This window comes from Scyliorhinus torazame, chromosome 3 (assembly GCF_047496885.1).
Source record: "Scyliorhinus torazame isolate Kashiwa2021f chromosome 3, sScyTor2.1, whole genome shotgun sequence".
NCBI lineage: Eukaryota > Metazoa > Chordata > Chondrichthyes > Carcharhiniformes > Scyliorhinidae > Scyliorhinus > Scyliorhinus torazame.
This window is the reverse complement of record NC_092709.1, coordinates 356495260-356518563: the sequence shown is the minus strand read 5'-3', so window position 1 is coordinate 356518563 and position 23304 is coordinate 356495260. Positions and strand designations below refer to the sequence as shown.

The following is a 23304-nucleotide window of genomic DNA, read 5'->3' as shown; positions in this document are numbered from 1 at the left end:
GTGGGCATCGTGGGCCCCACCAGCTGAGACTCGAGTACACCGCAAACCTGCGCCGCGCGGCAGCCAGCCAACTCCGGAGGGCCCAAATGATATTTTTGCGGCCAGAGCAAACATCCCAGGCAGTGCCGCCCGGCGCGGAGTGCGACCTGCAATGGGTGTGGGAAGAAGGGCCACTTTGTTTCCGTTTGCCAGGCCCGGTCAGTCGCCGCTGTTTCCAGGCCCGACATTGCTACACCCCCCACCTGTGATCGAGGGGCGCCGCCATCTTCTCCACCACAAGCCACGTGCGGCCCGTGGGCGCTGCGATCTTTGACGCCGCCCACCGTGTGTGCCCCGTGGGCGCCGTCATCTTCGGCGCCATTTTGGACCGTGCCTCAGGACCCCTGCTCGTCGGGCCGTTCGTCGCCCGCTGCTACCTCCGCCACCGCTGATCAGCCCAGCAACTCCCAACATCTTCCACAGCTCGCCTCCACCACCCTGGGTCAGTCTCGGCCCCGCAACCTCGCGACCGCTACGACAACGGTAAAAATCAACGGGCACGAGACGACCTGCCTCTTTGACTCCGGGAGCACAGAGAGTTTCATCCACCCCACTACGGTAAGGCGCTGCTCCCTCCCGGTACACCCCGGCACCCAGAAAATCTCCCTGGCCTCCGGATCCCATTCCGTGGAAATCCGGGGGTACTGTGTCGCGACCCTCACCGTCCAGGGTGTAGAGTTCAGCAACGTCAGGCTCTCCATCCTCCCCCATCTCTGCGCTGCCCTGTTACTAGGTCTTGATTTTCAGTGCCACCTCCAAAGCCTTACTTTGAAATTCGGCGGACCCCTGCCCCCCCCCCTCACCGTCTGCGGCCTCACGACCCTTGAGGTCGATCCACCTTCACTGTTTGCAAACCTCACCCCGGACTGCAAACCCGTCGCCACTAGAAGCAGACGATACAGCGCCCAGGACAGGACCTTCATCAGGTCCGAGGTCCAACGGTATCTGCGGGAGGGGATCATCGAGGCCAGAAACAGTCCCTGGAGAGGTCAAGTGGTGGTAGTGAAGACTGGGGAGAAGCACAGGATGGTCATTGACTACAACCAGAACATCAACCGGCACGACGTGTTCCCTCCCACATTGATGCACTATCAATTACGACGAGACGAGAGTAGAGAGTAATCGAGGCTTTATTAAGCCTCCTGTGTAGCCTCCTGCAGCTGCTGTCAAAATGGCTGCAGCTCGGTGAGCACATACATTTATACTCCGCCTACTGGGCGGAGCCAGCAGGCAGGGATCTGCCCCGTACCTGTAGTACAGGAGCCTTACCGTATTACATCTCATATGTGATATATACAACAGTGGTGACTACCACATTCACCCCCTGTTAAAAGAGTCCAGCGGGGGTGGGGGGTGGGGGGGGGGGGGGGGTGGGGGGGGGGGGGGGTTGGAAAACTATTTACATGCATTTTAAGGTTAACATTTTGGGGAAAGATCACAAATTCAGCCGATCGGATGCCTTGATCCTCCGTGGTGAGCGCCGCAGTCCTGGTGGTGATTTTGGCGCCGGCTCGGTCGTGGAGCCGCACGTGTTTGCGGAGGAGAACGGGTCCTGGAGCCACCAGCCATGTTGGGAGCGAAACCCCGGAGGTGGACTTCCTGGGGAAGGCAAGGAAACGTTCATGGGGGGTGTCATTAATCGCAGTGCTAGGTAGCGATTGGATGGAGTGGAGGGTGTCGGGGAGGACCTCCTGCCAGCGGGAGACCGGGAGATTTTTAGACCGTAGGGGCAGCAGGACCGTCCCGTTCTCCCTCTCCACCTGCCCGTTTCCCCGGGGGTTGTAGCTGGTCATCCTGCTCGAGGCAATGCCCCTGTTGAGCAGGAACTGACGCAGCTCATCGCTCATAAAGGAGGATCCCCTGTCACTGTGGATGTAGGCGGGGAAACCGAACAGGGCGAAGATGGTGTTGAGGGCTTTGAAGACGGTGGGAGATGTCATATCGGGGCATGGGGCGGCAAAGGGGAATCTGGCGTATTCGCGACCAAGTGAAGGAAGTACGTGTTTCGGTCGGTGGAGGGGAGGGGCCCTTTGAAATCCACGCTGAGGCATTCAAAGGGGCGGGAGGCCTTCACTAGATGCACGCGGTCTGGCCGGTAGAAGTGCTGTTTGCACTCCGCGCAGACCTGGCAGTCTCTGGTGACCACCCTGACCTCCGCAATGGAGTAGGGCAGGTTGCGGGCCTTTATGAAGTGAAGGAACCGGGTGACCCCTGGGTGACAGAGAGCATTGTGTAGGATCCGGGGTCGGACTACTTGTGCGCTGGCACATGTACCTCGGGATAGGGCATCGGGGGGCTCGTCGAGCTTACCGGGGTGATACAAAATCTCGTAATTGTAGGTGGAGAGCTCGATCCTCCACCTCAAGATTTTATCATTTTTAATCTTGCCCCGCTGCGTGTTATTGAACATGAAGGCTACCGACCGTTGGTCAGTGAGGAGAGTGAATCTCCTGCCGGCCAGGTAATTTCTCCAATGCCGCACAGCTTCAACGATAGCTTGGGCCTCCTTCTCGAGGGAGGAGTGCCGAATTTCGGAGGCATGGAGGGTGCGTGAAAAGAATGCCACGGGCCTGCCTGCCTGATTGAGGGTGGCGGCCAGAGCGACGTCTGATGCATCGCTCGCGACTTGAAAGGGGAGCGACTCGTCGACTGCGTGCATCACGGTCTTAGCGATGTCGGCCTTGATACGGTTGAAGGCCTGGTGAGCCTCGGCGGTCAGGGGGTAAACGGTGGAGTGAATGAGTGGGCGTGCCGTGTCCGCATAGTTCGGGACCCATTGGGCATAGTAGGAGAAGAACCCCAGGCATCGTTTGAGGGCCTTGAGGTTGTGGGGGAGGGGGAGTTCCATGAGGGGAAGCATGCGGTCGGGGTCGGGCCCTTGAAATCCATTTTGCACCACATAGCCGAGGATGGCTAAGCGGTTGGTGCTGAACACGCACGTCTCCTTGTTGTACATTGGGTTGAGGAGTTTGGAGGTGTGGAGGAATCTGGAAAGGTTAGCATCGTGGTCCTGCTGGTCGTGGCCGCAGATGGTGACATTATCCAGGTATGGGAAGATGGCCCGCAGTCCGTACCGGTCAACCATTCGGTCCATCTCCCGCTGGAAGACCGAGACCCCATTAGTGACGCCGAAGGGGACCCTAAGGAAGTGGTAAAGGCTGCCGTCCACTTCAAACGCGGTGTACGGGTGGTCCACCTTGCGAATAGGGAGCTGGTGGTAGGCAGATTTCAGGTCCACTGTCGAGCGGACCTGGAAATGTGCAATCTGGCTGGTTTAGCTCACTGGGCTAAATCGCTGGCTTTTAAAGCAGACCAAAGCAGGCCAGCAGCACGGTTCAATTCCCGTACCAGCCTCCCCGAACAGGCGCCGGAATGTGGCGACTAGGGGCTTTTCACAGTAACTTCATTGAAGCCTACTTGTGATAATAAGTGATTTTCATTTCATCTGATTGACCATATCAGATATGCGTGGGAGGGCGTACGCGTTGAGCTGCGTGTACCGATTGATGGTCTGACTGTAGTCAACGACCATCCTGTTTTTCTCCCTAGTTTTCACAACTACCACTTGGGCTCTCCAGGGGCTGTGGCTGGCCTCGTTGATGCCTTCCCGCAGCAGCCGCTGGACCTCGGACCTGATGAAGGTCCTGTCCTGGGCGCTGTACCATCTGCTCCTGGTGGCGACGGGTTTGCATTCCGGGGTGAGGTTTGCAAACAGAGAAGGCGGGTCGACCTTAAGGGTCGTGAGACCGCTGACAGGAAGGGGTGGTCGGGGCCCGTCGAATTTTAGGGTTCGCCTTTGGAGGTTGCACTGGAAGTCCAGGCCGAGTAGCAAGGCAGCGCAGAGATTGGGGAGGACGTAGAGCCGGAAGTCTCTGAACTCTACGTCCTGGACGGTGAGGGTGGCGGTGTAGTACCCCCGGATCTCCATGGAGTGGGATCCGGAGGCCAGGGAGATTCTCTGGTTAATGGGGTGTACCGCAAGGGAGCAGTGCCTAACCGTATCAGGATGGATGAAGCTCTCTGTGCTCCCAGAGTCAAGAAGGCATGATGTCCTGTGCCCATCGACCTTTACCATCGTCGACGCGGTTGCGAGGTTCTGCGGCCAGGACTGGTCGATCGTGATGGAGGCGAGCTGTAGCTGGTGTTGGAAGGCCCCTGGCTGGTCGGCAGGCGAAGAGCGGCCCGATGAGATGTCCGACGAGCAGGGTCCTGAGGCGGGGAAGATGGCGGCGCCCACGGGCCGCACGTGGTCTGAGGCATGTGGGTTGCGGGGGCGAAAATGGCAGCGCTCACGGGTCGCACCTGGGGGGGTGCAGGAACAATGGAGCTGGTTACAGCGGCGATCGACCGGGCCTGGCACACCACAGCGGAATGTCCTTTCTTCCCGCAGGCCTTGCAGGTTGCGCGCCGCGCCGGGAAGCGCTGCCGGGGGTGCTTTGTCTGTCCGCAGAAGTAGCACTCGGGTCCCCCGGGGTTGGCTGGGGGCAGTCGCTGGTGGGGTCCACGATATCGAAGAGGGGGGCGCCGTGCGGTCGGGGGCGCACGCTTGTACATTACGGGAGGCGACCGTTAGTGAGGTCGCGGGTTACTTGGTCACCGCGAGGTCGAGGGTAGCCCCTTCTGAGAGGCGCTGGCGGATGTACGCCGACCCAATGCCCGTAACGAAAGCGTCCCTGATTAGGAGTTCGGAATGTTCAACGGTCGAAACGGCCTGGCAATCGCAGTCCCTCGCCAGGGCGTAGGGCACGCCGGAAATCTTCCACAGACTCACCGGGGAGTTGATGCCGCGTGGACAGGAGGTGCCTGGCATAGATCGTGTTGGTCTGCTGGGTGTAGTTCTCTTTCAGTAGCGCCATGGCCTCAGCGGAGGTCGGCGCGTCCCGGATGAGGGTAAAGATATTGGAGTTCAGCCGCGTACACAGGATCTGGAGCTTCTGTGCCTCTGAGGGTGGTTCTGTCGTAGATCCGATGTTGGCCTCAAAGCAAGCTAGCCAATGTGCGATGGCCGACGTGGCGTGGTCTGCTTGAGGGTGCAGCTGCAGGCGATCAGGCTTGATGCGGAGGTCCATCGTTGTAAAATCTCTGCGTAATAAATTGATGCACCATCAATTACGACGAGCCGAGAGTAGAGGGTAAACGAGGCTTTATTAAGCAGAGATGTGTAGCCTCCTGCAGCTGCTGCCGAAATGGCTGCAGCTCAGTGAGCACGCACATTTATACTCCGCCTACTGGGCGGAGCCAGCAGGCAGGGATCTACCCCCGTACCTGTGGTACAGGAGCCTTACCGTATTACTTCTCGTATGTGATATATACAACAGTGGTCACTACCACACACACGCATATCCAACATGGTCAATCAGATTGCGCAGTATCGAGTCTTCTCCACAGTAGACTTGAAGTTCACCTACCACCAGCTCCCCATCCACCCGGAGGACCGCCAATACACTGCATTCGAAGCAGATGGCCGCCTCTATCACTTCGTTAGAGTTCCCTTCGGCATCACTAATGGGGTCTCGGTCTTCCAACGTGAGATGGACCGAATGGTTGACCAGTACAGACTGCAGGCCACCTTCCCGTACCTAAGTAACGTCACCATCTGCGGCCACGATCAGCAGGACCACGACGCAAACCTCCACAAATTCCTCCATACCGCAAAACTCCTTAACCTCACCTACAATAAGTAGAAATGCCTGTTCCGCACCAACCGCTGAGCCATCCTTGGCTACGTAGTGGAAAATGCAGGCCCACCCCGACTGCATGTCCCTCCTGGAACTCCCTCTCCCCCACTGCCCCAAGGCCCAGAAACGATGCCTGGGGTTTTTCTCGTATTACACCCAGTGTGTCCCTAATTATGCGGCAAGGCCCGGCCACTTATCAAGTCCACAGTTTTTCCCCTGATGGCTGAGGCCCGCCAGGCCTTCAAGCACATCAAGGCGGACATCGCCAAGGCCACGAGGCACGCAGTCGACGAGACCCTCCCCTTTCAGATGGAGAGCGATGCATCGGACGTAGCTCTGGCTGCCACCTCAACCAGGCAGGCAGGCCCGTGGCTTTCTTTTCCCGCACCCTCCATGCCTCCGAAATTCGGCACTCCTCTGTCGAAAAGGAAGCCCAAGCCAGAGTAGAAGCTGTGCAACATTGGAGGCATTACCTGGCCGACAGGCGATTCACTCTCCTCACTGGCCAACGGTCGGTTGCCTTCATGTTCAACAACACACAGCGGGGCAAGATCAAAAATGACAAGATCCTGAGGTGGAAGATCGCGCTCTCCACCTATAACTATGAGATCTTGTATCGCCCGGGGAAGCTCAATGAGCCCCCTGACGCCCTATCCCGCGGTACATGTGCCAGCGCACAAGTGGACCGACTCCGGGCTCTCCACAATGTCTCTGCCACCCGGGGGTCACCCAGTTCTTCCATTTTGGCAAGGCCCGCAACCTGCCCTACTCCATTGAGGTGGTCAGGACCGTAACCAGGGACTGCCAAGTCTGCGCAGAGTGCAAGCTGCACTTCTACCGGCCAGATAGAGTGCACCTGGTGAAGGCCTCCCGCCCCTTTGAACGCCTCAGCATGGACTTCAAAGGGCTCCTCCCCTCCACCGACCGCAACGTGTACTTCGTCAACGTAATTGATGAGTAGTCCCGGTTCCTCTTCGCCATCCCGTGCCCCGACATGACTTCTGCCACGGTCATTAAAGCCCTGCACAGCATTTTCATTCTGTTCGGCTTCCCCACCTACATCCACAGCGATCAGGGTTCCTCCTTCATGAGTGATGAGCTGTGTCAGTTCCTGCTCAGCAAGGGGATCGCCTCGAGCAGGACGACCAGCTACAACCCCTGGGGAAACGGGCAGGTGGAGAGGGAGAACGGGACGGTCTGGAAGGACGTCCTGCTGGCCCTGCGGGCTAAAAATCTCCCAGTCTCCCGCTGGCAGGAGGTCCTCCCTGACGCGCTCCACTCTATCCGATCGCTCCTCTGCACCACGACCAACGAGACCCCTCACGAGCGTGTGTTTGCCTTCCTAGGAAGTCCACCTCCGGGGTCTCGCTCCCACATGGCTGACAGTTCCTGGACCCGTCCTCCTCCGGAAGCATGTGCGGACCCATAAATCGGACCCCTTGGTTGAGAAAGTCCACCACCTCCATGCAAACCCGTAGTGCGTCTACGTGGCACAGCCCGACGGGCGACAGGACACAGTCTCCCTCCGGGACCTGGCACCCGCTGGTTCCCCATCCACAACCCCCGACCTGATACTGCTCCTTCCCCCCCGGTTGCCTCATTCACCCCTGCGCCGCCCACCCTCCCACCAGCGAACCTCACCGCAGCCCACCCCAGCGGGATCCGTCCCCTCACGGGATCCACTAAGGGCTGACGAAGAAGAGGACAACACACTCCCGGAGTCGCAGGTGACCACGTCGGCGCGCACACCACCACCAGGACCCGAGGCGATTGCAGCGGAGGGTCAGAGCCCTCGACAGACTCAATCTTCACCCCCGCTGGACTCTTTTTTAAACAGGGGGTGAATGTGGTAAACACCACTAGTAACACATTGCATGTATTATGGTACTGATACTGTATCACAAGTACAATGGTAAATCCCAGCCTGCTGGTCCTCCCAGCAGGCGGTGTATAAAAGTGTCTGCTCTCCTGCGCTGCTCCCATTCTGGTTCCTGCAGGAGGCACAGCACCTTCTGCAATAAAGCCTCGACTGTTTCACCATTCTCGTCTCGTGGTAATTGACGGTACATCGCACTGTTTAGCCAGCGAGTGCAGAGAATGTGAAACTTGCTACCACAGCCGGTCAAATAGCAGAGATATTTTTCCGGGAAGTTAGACAAGTATGTGAAGGAGTGAGGAACAGAAACACATGTTGATGGGTGAGCTTTGGGTACACTGGAAGGAGGCTGATGTGGCGCATACACAGCAGCTGCCCGAAGGGTCGAATGGCCTGGTTGTGGGCTGTACAGTCTTTGGCCTGAATTTCACATTCGGAGGTCAGCCGTGCGCTCGACCTGACCAAATGTGGATAAGTGTGAAATGAAGAGGGGCGTGCTCCGTGACGTTATCGCGCCGGGGCGCAATATCGCGTTCAGTGGGCGTGTGAGTCAGATATCCTCCCCACTGACAATAAAAGGGCCAACTAATGCCATGAACGAGCCAATTTACCCGATGATACGTTGGCCGAGCAATTTTTCGCTCTTCGCGTGCACGAAGTGAGTGAGTGACCAACACCTTTCAATCAAATCTTCAGTCAAAGGCGTGGTAAAAGATCCCGGGACACAAACGCTTTCAGGCCGTTGCAAGCTTGCTGTTGTGCCAGTGTCGAAGATGAGGTCCTTGAAATTCAGTTTTGCACGCTTACTGAAACCAAACGAAAACCTGCTGCGACTTCCCTGGAAGGTTTGTTTGGGGATTACACCTTTATTTACAAGGCACAGATCCTTGTGTAGCTCATCCAATGGGGATAATACAGTCAGCAGTGTTGCTGCCCTCAGCTCAATTAACTGACGATACAGACAAGTTGAATACTCACTGCAAGTTTGATTTATCTTTCTATTGGTAACTTTATTTAACTAACTTTAAGACTTCACAGCCTGAACTAAATTGCTACCTGCTAGAGAGAACATGGCCAGGCTTGCTCTGGAGAGTGTGCCCTGTGATCTTCCAATCTCGGGTCCTGTCTTGTGAATGTTGACCCCAGGGGCATTGCCACTGAAATCTCAAAGCCTCTGCTTTTTATACAGCTTAAGTTAAACAATCCTGTAGTTTCGAGGCATCACCCGGCCTTGAGAGAGATTGGTCCTCGATGTTCCATCATTTGCAAGTAGTCATTCTGACTGTCCTTACTGCAGAGAGGCAGTTTCCCACACAGACCAATCTGTTGGCCCTTTTTTTTTATCACCAAGCGTCACGGCACAATGTTGAGCATCCTTCCCATCAACAGGTGGGACCTCCGCTGAGGAGGAAGCAAGCGACAAGAGGGAGAGGGGACCAGGTGAGTGCGAGCAGTGCCTCGGGGAGAGATATATTGGAGGAGAGGCACAGACTCATTTGATTCGGGGCCACCAGGGAGGTCAAGGCAATTGAGTCTGCCGAAGATGCCATTACCCAGCGGAGTATCCAGGCAGTTCTCCAATTAAGTCCAAATGTTCGAGGTTCAGCGCCACAGGTCCAGTGACAGTAATATGACAAAGAATTGGGCCGTTCGCAGGGCTGGAGGAATTGACTGAAAAGCACCTGCTCCCGAGGGGGACTGGATTCCGGTACATGGAACATAGAACATAGAACAATACAGCGCAGTACAGGCCCTTCGGCCCACGATGTTGCACCGAAACAAAAGCCATCTAACCTACACTATGCCATTATCATCCATATGTTTATCCAATAAACTTTTAAATGCCCTCAATGTTGGCGAGTTCACTACTGTAGCAGGTATGGCATTCCACGGCCTCACCACTCTTTGCGTAAAGAACCTACCTCTGACCTCTGTCCTATATCTATTACCCCTCAGTTTAAAGTTATGTCCCCTCGTGCCAGCCATATCCATCCGCGGGAGAAGGCTCTCACTGTCCACCCTATCCAACCCCCTGATCATTTTGTATGCCTCTATTAAGTCTCCTCTTAACCATCCTCTCTCCAACGAAAACAACCTGAACTCCATCAGCCTTTCCTCATAAGATTTTCCCTCCATACCAGGCAACATCCTGGTAAATCTCCTCTGCACCCGCTCCAAAGCCTCCACGTCATTCCTATAAGCGGTGACCAGAACTGTACGCAATACTCCAAATGCGGCCGTACCAGAGTTCTGTACAGCTGCAACATGACCTCCCGACTCCGGAACTCAATCCCTCTACCAATAAAGGCCAACACTCCATAGGCCTTCTTCACAACCCTATCAACCTGGGTGGCAACTTTCAGGGATCTATGTACATGGACACCTAGATCCCTCTGCTCATCCACACTTTCAAGAACTTTGCCATTAGCCAAATATTCCGCATTCCTGTTATTCCTTCCAAAGTGAATCACCTCACACTTCTCTACATTAAACTCCATTTGCCATCTCTCAGCCCAGCTCTGCAGCTTACCTATATCCCTCTGTAACCTGCTACATCCTTCCACACTATCGACAACACCACCGACTTTAGTATCGTCTGCAAATTTACTCACCCACCCTTCTGCGCCTTCCTCTAGGTCATTGATAAAAATGACAAATAGCAACGGCCCCAGAACAGATCCTTGTGGTACTCCACTTGTGACTGAACTCCATTCTGAACATTTCCCATCAACCACCACCCTCTGTCTACTTTCAGCTAGCCAATTTCTGATCCACATCTCTAAATCACCCTCAATCCCCAGCCTCCGTATTTTTTGCAATAGCCTACCGTGGGGAACCTTATCAAACGCTTTGCTGAAATCCATATACACCACATCAACTGCTCTACCCTCGTCTACCTGTTCAGTCACCTTCTCAAAGAACTCAATAAGGTTTGTGAGGCATGACCTACCCTTCACAAAGCCATGCTGACTATCCCTGATCATATTATTCCTATCTAGATGATTATAAATCTTGTCTTTTATAATCCCCTCCAAGACTTTACCCACTACAGACGTGAGGCTCACCGGTCTATAGTTGCCGGGGTTGTCTCTGCTCCCCTTTTTGAACAAAGGGACCACATTTGTTGTCCTCCAGTCCTCTGGCACTATTCCTGTAGCCAATGATGACATAAAAATCAAAGCCAAAGGTCCAGCAATCTCTTCCCTGGCCTCCCAGAGAATCCTAGGATAAATCCCATCAGGTCCCGGGGACTTATCTATTTTCAGCCTGTCCAGAATTGCCAACACCTCTTCCCTACGTACCTCAATGCCATCTATTCTATTAGCCTGGGGCTCAGCATTCTCCTCCACAACATTATCTTTTTCCTGAGTGAATACTGACGAAAAATATTCATTTAGTATCTCGCCTATCTCTTCAGACTCCACACACAATTTCCCATCCCTGTCCTTGACTGGTCCTACTCTTTCCCTAGTCATTCGCTTATTCCTGACATACCTATAGAAAGCTTTTGGGTTTTCCTTGATCCTTCCTGCCAAATACTTCTCATGTCCCCTCCTTGCTCGTCTTAGCTCTCTCTTTAGATCCTTCCTCGCTACCTTGTAACTATCCATCGCCCCAACCGAAACTTCACACCTCATCTTCACATAGGCCTCCTTCTTCCTCTTAACAAGAGATTCCACTTCCTTGGTAAACCACGGTTCCCTCGCTCGACGCCTTCCTCCCTGTCTGACCGGTACATACTTATCAAGAACACGCAGTAGCTGATCCTTGAACAAGCCCCACTTATCCAGTGTGCCCAACACTTGCAGCCTACTACTCCACCTTATCCCCCCCAAGTTACGTCTAATGGCATCATAATTGCCCTTCCCCCAGCTATAACTCTTGCCCTGCGGGTGTATACTTATCCCTTTCCATCATTAACGTAAACGTCACCGAATTGTGGTCACTGTCCCCAAAGTGCTCTCCTACCTCCAAATCCAACACCTGGCCTGGTTCATTACCCAAAACCAAATCCAACGTGGCCTCGCCTCTTGTTGGCCTGTCAACATATTGTTTCAGGAAACCCTCCTGCACACACTGTACAAAAAACGACCCATCTATTGTACTCGAACTATATCTTTTCCAGTCAATATTTGGAAAGTTAAAGTCTCCCATAATAACTACCCTGTTACTTTCGCTCTTATCCAGAATCATCTTCGCCATCCTTTCCTCTACATCCCTAGAACTATTAGGAGGCCTATAAAAAACTCCCAACAGGGTGACCTCTCCTTTCCTGTTTCTAACTTCAGCCCATACTACCTCGGAAGAAGAGTCCCCATCTAGCATCCTCTCCGCCACCGTAATACTGCTCTTGACTAGCAGCGCCACCCCACCCCCCCCTCTTTTGCCTCCTTCTCTGAGCTTACTAAAACACCTAAACCCCGGAACCTGCAACATCCATTCCTGTCCCTGCTCTATCCATGTCTCTGAAATGGCCACAACATCGAAGTCCCAGGTACCAACCCATGCTGCCAGTTCCCCTACCTTGTTTCGTATACTCCTGGCATTGAAGTAGACACACTTCAAACCACCTACCTGAACACTGGCCCCCTCCTGCGACGTCAAATCTGTGCTCCTGACCTCTATACTCTCATTCTCCCTTACCCTAAAACTACAATCCAGGTTCCCATGCCCCTGCTGCATTAGTTTAAACCCCCCCAAAGAGCACTAACAAATCTCCCCCCCAGGATATTTGTGCCCCTCAGGTTCAGATGTAGACCATCCTGTCTGTAGAGGTCCCACCTTCCCCAGAAAGAGCCCCAGTTATCCAGAAATCTGAATCCCTCCCGCCTGCACCATCCCTGTAGCCACGTGTTTAAATGCTCTCTCTCCATATTCCTCATCTCACTATCACGTGGCACGGGCAACAACCCAGAGATAACAACTCTGTTTGTTCTAGTTCTGAGCTTCCATCCTAGCTCCCTGAAAGCCTGCCTGACATCCTTGTCCCCTTTCCTACCTATGTCGTTCGTGCCAATGTGGACCACGACTTGGGGCTGCTCCCCCTCCCCCCTAAGGACCCGGAAAACACGATCCGAGACATCACGTACCCTTGCACCTGGGAGGCAACATACCAAACGTGAGTCTCTCACGCTCCCACAAAATCTCCTATCTGTGCCCCTGACTATAGAGTCCCCAATTACTAATGCTCTGCTCCTCTCCCCCCTTCCCTTCTGAGCAACAGGGACAGACTCCGTGCCAGAGGCCCGTACCCCATGGCTTACCCCTGGTAAGTCGTCCCCCCCACATGTATCCAAAGCGGTATACTTGTTTCTCAGGGGAACGACCGCAGGGGATCCCTGCACTGACTGCTTTTTCCCAGTCCCTCTTACAGTTACCCACCTATCTCCAATCTTTGGTGTAACTAATTCCCTGAAGCTGCTATCTATGACCCCTTCTGCCTCCCGAATGATCCGAAGTTCTTCCAACTCCAGCTCCAGTTCCCTAACTCGGTCTTGGAGGAGCTGGAGATGGCAGCACTTCCTGCAGGTAAAATCAGCAGGGACACTAACTGCATCCCTCACCTCAAACATCCTGCAGGAGGAACATTGCACTCCCTTCCCTGCCATTCCTCTAACTTTCTACCAAGATCTGGCTAACAACTAAATTAAATTTTTTAATAAAAAATAATATAATATAATAAAATATGGTACTTACCTCAGACCAAAGGGTTTTATTATTAGGTTAGAGGAGGAGGGCGGGTGGGAGACACTACACGTGTAGTGTCTCGGGTTTCCTCTCCACCAGAATTTATTGGTGAGGGTCTTCCCAGACGTCCGCGGGTCGACCTCCTGTTCCCGCCTAAAACACTAATTAAAAAAAAAAAAAAAAAATTCTCAGCTCCTGCTGAAATTGACTAACCAGCCAGCTCCACTCCCGCCGAAATCGACTGGCCTGCCCCTGCAAAGACAAGTGCTTTTAAAGGTTGACTTACCTCCCAGCAACCTCCTTCCGCAATGCTCCCGCTGAAACTGACTCACCAGCTGTTCTCACGCCGAAATCGACTGGCCTGCCCCTGCAAAGACAAGTGCTTTTAAAGGACAGACTTACCTCCCAGCAACCACTTCCGCACTGCTCCCGCTGAAACTGACTCACCAGCTGTTCTCACGCCGAAATCGACTGGCCTGCCCCTGCAAAGACAAGTGCTTTTAAAGGACAGACTTACCTCCCAGCAACCACTTCCGCACTGCTCCCGCTGAAACTGACTCACCAGCTGATTCTCCCGCCGAAATCGGTACATGCAGGTGCAGGACTTTGTATGGAAAGAGTTCCCTCTGGTTGTTCCCTCAGCTGCCGAGCCCCACACTGTTAGATCGACTGTTATCAAGAGCTGGGGAGGGGAGGATCTCGGACATCTATGGGTGGCTGCTGGAGACAGGAACGGCTTCAATAGAAGAGATAAAGGGAGGAGCAGGAGCTGGGAGTGGCACCGGGGGAGGGGTCTGGAGTGAAATATTGTATCGGGTACATGGGGAGATAGTGGCTCAGTGGAATTGTCACTGGACTAATAAACCAGAGACCCAGTGTAATGCTTTGGGGACCCAGGTTCGAATCCCACCAGGGCAGATGGTGAAATCTGAATTCAATAAACATCTGGAATTAAAACTCTAATGGTGACCATGAAACTATTGCCGATTGTCGTAGAAACCCATCTGGTTCACTCGTGTCCTTTAGGGAAGGAAATCTGCCGTCCTTCCCCGGTCTGGCCTACACGTGACTCCAGACCCACAGCAATGTGGTTGACTCTTAAGGGCAGTTAGGGATGGGCAGTAAATGCTGGCCCAGCCAGCGACCCCACGTCCCGTGATCAAATAAAAAGCTGAACTCCACCTCCTCCTCAAGAGATGAGGCTGATACAATTTAAAGTGGATCACATGACTCGTGTACGTATGAGGGGGTTCTTCCAGGCTTAGAAAGAGCACCCTACTTAAGTTCATGCCTCCACCCTATCCCCATAACCCAGTAACCCCAACTCACCTTTTGTTTTGGACACTGAGGGCAATTTATCACGGCCAATCCACCTAACCCGCACGTCTTTGGGCTGTGGGAGGAAACCGGAGCACCCGGAGGAAACCCACGCAGACACGGGGAGGATGTGCAGACTCCGCACAGACAGTGACCCAAGCCGGGAGTCGAACCTGGGACCCTGGCGCTGTGAAGCCACTGTGCTAACCACTGTGCTACCGTGGATGATCAGCCAAAAGGCCTCCTCCTGCTCCTATCTTTAACGTATGGATGTATGTCTGTGTTAGGTTTTGGTATGTCGGAGCTGCCGGAGGGGACGTGGGGCTGATGCCGTGACCTTTGACTCTCTGATTGCCTGCCGATGAATCCTGCTGGGTCGGAGGTCGGCGGTGCCACCGAGGGCGTCGCCGTTGGTTGGGGGATGTGGCAGAATTCCTGCAGCTGGAGAAAATTAGGTTTGCCCTCAGGGGGTCAGAGGAGGGGTTCTACACCAGGTGGAGGCTGTTGTCTGTTTGCGAGGAGCTGCTTGTCGCCAGCGAGTATATTGGGGGGAAGGAGGGGGAAGAGTTAGTTAAGTTTTAAAAGAGACAAAAAAATACTGTTTGCAATTTGAATTAGCTTATGAATGTGGAACTTTCTGTATGATTCGGAATAAAATAAATACTTTAACAAATGATTGGGCCGGGAGTCGTCACCAAGTGTGTGGTGGACATCCCATGTCACTGACTTTATAGATCACAGTGGCCCTCAACCTGGACTCCAGCAGCTTCTACCAGGGCTCAGCGGGGATCTGAGTGGCGTGTCTCGATCACTGACCCTATCTTCAGACATGTCCTCACAGGGGCAGCCTGTGGCTAGCACTGTGGCTTCACAGCACCAGGGTCCCAGGTTCGATTCCCGGCTTGGGTCACTGTCTGCGCGGAGTCTGCACATCCTCCCCGTGTGTGCGTGGGTTTCCTCCGGGTGCTCCGGTTTCCTCCCACAGTCCAAAGACGTGCAGGTTAGGTGGATTGGTCATGATAAATTGCCCTTATTGACAAAAAAAAACGTTCGGTAGGGTCATTGGGTTATGGGGATCGGGTGGAAGTGAGGGCTTAAGTGGGTCGGTGCAGACTCGATGGGCCGAATGGCCTCCTACTGCACTGTATGTTCTATTTATCTGTTGCCAACCAAGCGGAGAGAGTCAGAAGCTCTGCTCTGATTGGTGGGTTACCCCTGGTGTAACAGATAGCAGTCACATGGCCATGAAGGTGTCGGGAGGCTTCGTCAACAGAAAGGGCTCCCACACAATGAACGTGCAGATCATCTGCCTTGACCACGGCACACAGATTCCCCACGCCTGTCCCCGTTAGCCTGGCGGTCCACACGATGCTTAGATCTTGCAGCACTCACAACAAAGGTAAAAATCAGGCTTCTGTGATTCTGTGCCGATCTGTCACAAACTTGCTTATAATTTTCAGATTTGATGAAATGCTCCCAGAATGCACGGATTGTGAATGTCTCTTCGATGAATCACAGGCGTGGGGAGATCAACTTTCAGCATTTGAAAGTAGAGGATCTGCCACAATTGCAGAGAGATGCGATGTACAACAATACCAAACTAATGAATGTGCTGTTCACCAAGGAGCTGTGCAATCAGCTCCGTCACACAGGTAGGGGAGTGCTCGGCGAGCTGGGGTCGGAGTGGGAGGGTGAGGTCTGTCAGTGAGGGACAATGTTCTCTCTGACGTTCAATACTGTATAAGACCATAAGACCATAAGACATAGGAGCGGAAGTAAGGCCATTCGGCCCATCGAGTCCACTCCACCATTCAATCATGGCTGATTTCAACTCCATTTACCCGCTCTCTCTCCATAGCCCTTAATTCCTCGAGAAATCAAGAATTTATCAACTTCTGTCTTAAAGACACTCAACGTCCCGGCCTCCACCGCCCTCTGTGGCAATGAATTCCACAGACCCACCACTCTCTGGCTGAAGAAATTTCTCCTCATCTCTGTTCTAAAGTGACTCCCTTTTATTCTAAGGCTGTGCCCCCGGGTCCTAGTCTCCCCTGCTAATGGAAACAACTTCCCTACGTCCACCCTATCTAAGCCATTCATTATCTTGTAAGTTTCTATTAGATCTCCCCTCAACCTCCTAAACTCCAATGAATATAATCCCAGGATCCTCAGACATTCATCGTATGTTAGGCCTACCATTCCTGGGATCATCCGTGTGAATCTCCGCTGGACCCGCTCCAGTGCCAGTATGTCCTTCCTGAGGTGTGGGGCCCAAAATTGCTCACAGTATTCTAAATGGGGCCTAACTAATGCTTTATAAAGCTTCAGAAGTACATCCCTGCTTTTATATTCCAAGCCTCTTGAGATGAATGACAACATTGCATTTGCTTTCTTAATTACGGACTCAACCTGCAAGTTTACCTTTAGAGAATCCTGGACTAGGACTCCCAAGTCCCTTTGCACTTCAGCATTATGAATTTTGTCACCGTTTAGAAAATAGTCCATGCCTCTATTCTTTTTGCTAAAGTGCAAGACCTCGCACTTGCCCACGTTGAATTTCATCAGCCATTTCTTGGACCACTCTCCTAAACTGTCTAAATTTTTCTGCAGCCTCCCCACCTCCTCCATACTACCTGCCCCTCCACCTATCTTTGTATCATCGGCAAACTTAGCCAGAATGCCCCCAGTCCCGTCATCTAGATCGTTAATATATAAAGAGAACAGCTGTGGCCCCAACACTGAACCCTGCGGGACACCACTCGTCACCGGTTGCAATTCCGAAAAAGAACCTTTTATCCCAACTCTCTGCCTTCTGCCTGACAGCCAATCGTCAATCCATGTTAGTACCTTGCCTCGAATACCATGGGCCCTTATTTTACTCAGCAGTCTTCCGTGAGGCACCTTATCAAAGGCCTTTTGGAAGTCAAGATAGATAACATCCATTGGCTCTCCTTGGTCTAACCTATTTGTTATCTCTTCAAAGAACTCTAACAGGTTTGTCAGGCACAACCTCCCCTGACTAAATCCATGCTGACTTGTCCTAATCCGACCCTGCACTTCCAAGAATTTAGAAATCTCATCCTTAACAATGGATTCTAGAATCTTGCCAACAACCGAGGTTAGGCTAATTGGCCTATAATTTTCCATCTTTTTCCTTGTTCCCTTCTTGAACAGGGGGGTTACAACAGCGATTTTCCAATCCTCTGGTACTTTCCCTGACTCCAGTGACTGTTGAAAGATCTGTACTGTACACTAAAAAGGGTCGGTTATTTGTATTTGGCACTGTTGTAACATACCTCACAAGCCATGGGTCAGTCAGCATAGTTCTTAAGAACAGAAGGAATAGAGGAATCGATAAGCCATAGAACAACAAAGAACAAAGAAATGTACAGCACAGGAACAGGCCCTTCGGCCCTCCAAGCCCGTGCCGACCATACTGCCCGACTAAACTACAATCTTCTACACTTCCTGGGTCCGTATCCTTCTATTCCCATCCTATTCATATATTTGTCAAGATGCCCCTTAAATGTCCCTATCGTCCCTGCTTCCACTACCTCCTCCGGTAGTGAGTTCCAGGCACCCACTACCCTCTGCGTAAAAAACTTGCCTCGTACATCTACTCTAAACTTTGCCCCTCTCACCTTAAACCTATGCCCCCTAGTAATTGACCCATCTACCCTGGGGAAAAGCCTCTGACTATCCACTCTGTCTATGCCCCTCATAATTTTGTATACCTCTATCAGGTCGCCCCTCAATCTCCTTCGTTCCAGTGAGAACAAACCGAGTTTATTCAACCGCTCCTCATAGCTAATGCCCTCCATACCAGGCAACATTCTGGTAAATCTCTTCTGCACCCTCTCTAAAGCCTCCACATCCTTCTGGTAGTGTGGCGACCAGAATTGAACACTATACTCCAAGTGTGGCCTAACTAAGGTTCTATACAGCTGCAACATGACTTGCCAATTCTTATACTCAATGCCCCGGCCAATGAAGGCAAGCATGCCGTATGCCTTCTTGACTACCTTCTCCACCTGTGTTGCCCCTTTCAATGACCTGTGGACCTGTACTCCTAGATCTCTTTGACTTTCAATACTCTTTAGGGTTCTACCATTCACTGTATATTCCCTACCTGCATTAGCCCTTCCAAAATGCATTACCTCACATTTGTCCGGATTAAACTCCATCTGCCATCTCTCCGCCCAAGTCTCCAGACAATCTAAATCCTGCTGTATCCTCAGACAGTCCTCATCGCTATCCGCAATTCCACCAACCTTTGTGTCGTCTGCAAACTTACTAATCAGACCAGTTACATTTTCCTCCAAATCATTTATATATACTACAAAGAGCAAAGGTCCCAGCACTGATCCCTGTGGAACACCACTGGTCACAGCCCTCCAATTAGAAAAGCATCCCTCCATTGCTACCCTCTGCCTTCTATGGCCTAGCCAGTTCTGTATCCACCTTGCCAGTTCACCCCTGATCCCGTGTGACTTGACCTTTTGTACTAGTCTACCATGAGGGACCTTGTCAAAGGCCTTACTGAAGTCCATATAGACAACATCTACTGCCCTACCTGCATCAATCATCTTAGTGACCTCCTCGAAAAACTCTATCAAGTTAGTGAGACACGACCTCCCCTTCACAAAACCGTGCTGCCTCTCACTAATACGTCCATTTGCTTCCAAATGGGAGTAGATCCTGTCTCGAAGAATTCTCTCCAGTAATTTCCCTACCACTGAAGTAAGGCTCACCGGCCTGTAGTTCCCGGGATTATCCTTGCTACCCTTCTTAAACAGAGGAACAACATTGGCTATTCTCCAGTCCTCCGGGACATCCCCTGAAGACAGCGAGGATCCAAAGATTTCTGTCAAGGCCTCAGCAATTTCCTCTCCAGCCTCCTTCAGTATTCTGGGGTAGATCCCATCAGGCCCTGGGGACTTAGCTACCTTAATATTTTTTAAGACACCCAACACCTCGTCTTTTTGGATCACAATGTGACCCAGGCTATCTACACCCCCTTCTCTAGACTCAACATCTACCAATTCCTTCTCTTTGGTGAATACTGATGCAAAGTATTCATTTAGTACCTCGCCCATTTCCTCTGGCTCCACACATAGATTCCCTTGCCTATCCTTCAGTGGGCCAACCCTTTCCCTGGCTACCCTCTTGCTTTTTATGTACATGTAAAAAGCCTTGGGATTTTCCTTAACCCTATTTGCCAATGACTTTTCATGACCCCTTCTAGCCCTCCTGACTCTTTGCTTAAGTTCCTTCCTACTTTCCTTATATGCCACACAGGCTTCGTCTGTTCCCAGCCTTTTAGCCCTGACAAATGCCTCCTTTTTCTTTTTGACGAGGCCTACAATGTCACTCGTCATCCAAGGTTCCCGAAAATTGCCGTATTTATCTTTCTTCCTCACAGGAACATGCCTGTCCTGTATTCCTTTCAACTGACACTTGAAAGCCTCCCACATGTCAGATGTTGATTTGCCCTCAAACATCCGCCCCCAATCTATGTTCTTCAGTTCCCGCCTAATATTGTTATAATTAGCCTTCCCCCAATTTAGCACATTCATCCTCGGACCACTCTTATCCTTGTCCACCAGTACTTTAAAACTTCCTGAATTGTGGTCACTGTTACCGAAATGCTCCCCTACTGAAACATCTACCACCTGGCCGGGCTCATTCCCCAATACCAGGTCCAGTACCGCCCCTTCCCTAGTTGGACTGTTTACATATTGTTTTAAGAAGCCCTCCTGGATGCTCCTTACAAACTCCGCCCCGTCTAAGCCCCTGGCACTAAGTGAGTCCCAGTCAATATTGGGGAAGTTGAAGTCTCCCATCACCACAACCCTGTTGTTTTTACTCTTTTCCAAAATCTGTCTACCTATCTGCTCCTCTATCTCCTGCTGGCTGTTGGGAGGCCTGTAGTAAACCCCAACATTGTGACTGCACCCTTCTTATTCCTGATCTCAAGCCTATCTCAAGCCTGTTCCATCATTCCGTACAATGTTCCACATGATCCCTTTCCCACATTTTCCGCACATTCCTTTAATTTCATTTGTCTCAAAAATCTATTGACCTTGGTCTTGGATATCCGCTGTGAGTATTTAAACCCATTGAGCACCCATGGCTGCCTTAGGAAAGGAATTCCAGAGATTCAGAACGCTCTGACTGCAGAAACGTTGTCCCATCTTAGTCCTAAACGTGTTACTCCTTATCCTGGCATAACTGGGCGAGATCCTCCGGCTGTACACCCGGGTTTCCTGGTGGTGTGGGTGGATTCAATGGGAAATCTCACTGACAACTGGCGGGACCGGTATTTCCCGCCGCCTCCCGCTGAGGAACAGCCCCGCGGGGAGACCAGAGAATCCCCCACCCCACCCATGGCCCATAGTTCTAGACTCACCTGCCTGAGAAAAAGTCTTTCAATATTAACCCCACCTCCCTCAATCTCTTGAAATATAACCTCCGCAATATTAACACCAGCTGAAACATTGACTCCCCTGAAATATTAACCCCCAAAGCATTACCCGTCAAAATATTAACCCCCTGAAAATATTAACCCAATAAAATATTAACTTCCTGCAACATTTGTCCTCAAAACATTAAGCCCCCAAGGCATTAAGCCCCAAAATTAACCCCCAAACATTAACCCCCAAAACATTAACCCGGAAAACATTAACTGCTGCAAAATTAACCCCCAAAACATTAACCCTGAAAACATTAACTCCTACAAAATTAACCCCCAAAACATTAACCCTAAAACATTAGCTCCTGCAAAATTAACCCCCAAAACATTAACCCTGAAAACATTATCTCCTGCAAAATTAACCCCAAAACATTAACCCTGAAAACATTAACTCCTGCAAAATTAACCCCCAAAACATTAGACCCTGAAAACATTAACTCCTGCAAAATTAACCCCCAAAAACATTAACTCTGAAAACATTAACTCCTGCAAAATTAACCCCCAAAAACATTAACCCCGAAAACATTAACTCCTGCAAAATTGACCCCCAAAACATTAACCCTGAAACATTAACTCCTGCAAAATTAACCCCCAAAACCATTAACCCTGAAAACATTAACTCCTGCAAAATTAACCCCCAAAACATTAACCCTGAAAACATTAACTCCTGCAAAATTAACCCCCAAAACATTAACCCTGAAAACATTAACTCCTGCAAAATTAACCCCCCAAAACATTAACTCTGAAAACATTAACTCCTGCAAAATTAGCCCCCAAAAACATTAACCCTGAAAACATTAACTCCTGCAAAATTGACCCCCAAAACATTAACCCTGAAACATTAACTCCTGCAAAATTAACCCCCAAAAACATTAACTCTGAAAACATTAACTCCTGCAAAATTAACCCCCAAACATTAACCCTATAACATTAACTCCTGTAAAATTAACCCCCAAAACATTAACCCTGAAAACATTAACTCCTGCAAAATTAACCCCCAAAACATTAACCCTGAAAACATTAACTCCTGCAAAATTAACCCCCAAAACATTAACCCTGAAAACATTAACTCCTGCAAAATTAACCCCCCAAAACATTAACTCTGAAAACATTAACTCCTGCAAAATTAGCCCCCAAAAACATTAACCCTGAAAACATTAACTCCTGCAAAATTGACCCCCAAAACATTAACCCTGAAACATTAACTCCTGCAAAATTAACCCCCAAAAACATTAACTCTGAAAACATTAACTCCTGCAAAATTAACCCCCAAACATTAACCCTATAACATTAACTCCTGTAAAATTAACCCCCAAAACATTAACCCTGAAAACATTAACTGCTGCAAAATTAACCCCAAAACATTAACCCTGAAAACATTAACTCCTGCAAAATTAACCCCCAAAACCATTAACCCTGAAAACATTAACTGCTGCAAAATTGACCCCCAAAACATTAACCCTGAAACATTAACTCCTGCAAAATTAACCCCCAAAAACATTAACCCTGAAAACATTAACTCCTGCAAAATTGACCCCCAAAACATTAACCCTGAAACATTAACTCCTGCAAAATTAACCCCCAAAAACATTAACTCTGAAAACATTAACTCCTGCAAAATTAACCCCCAAACATTAACCCTATAACATTAACTCCTGTAAAATTAACCCCCAAAACATTAACCCTGAAAACATTAACTGCTGCAAAATTAACCCCAAAACATTAACCCTGAAAACATTAACTGCTGCAAAATTAACCCCAAAACATTAACCCTGAAAACATTAACTCCTGCAAAATTAACCCTAAAACATTAACTCCTGCAAAATTAACCCCCAAAACATTAACCCTGAAAACATTAATCCCCGAAATTAACCCCCAAAAACATTGACCCCAAAACATTAACTCCGACCAAATTAAACCCCAAAACATTAACCTTAAAAACATTAATCCCCCCCAAATTAACCCACCAAAACATTAACCCCCCCAAAATAAATTATTAAACCTCCCAAATTAACTCCCAAAACATTAACTCTCAGAAACATGAACTATCTCCCAAAAGGACTATACCCCCTCCCAGAAGCAGGAACCGCAGAAGGATTAGACCCACCACCCACAGCCCAGAATCATTAGCACCCCTCCCATGGGTTACAATCCCAGTTGATGTTATAACTGGACGGGATGATTGCAGAATGGAACCCTAGCTCAAAACACTGTACCTCTTAGTTTATTTTAAT

General features: G+C 50.8%; 1 protein-coding gene across 1 annotated transcript in view; it reads left to right on the top strand.

Moving 5' to 3' along the window:
• LOC140409360 (retinol dehydrogenase 11) overlaps positions 1-23304 on the top strand; it is a 150274-nt gene that overhangs the window by 105380 nt on the left and 21590 nt on the right. The window contains exon 4 of the mRNA XM_072497796.1: positions 16059-16250. Within this exon, the coding sequence (XP_072353897.1) occupies positions 16059-16250 (192 nt within the window). The remainder of the gene's footprint in view (positions 1-16058; positions 16251-23304) is intronic.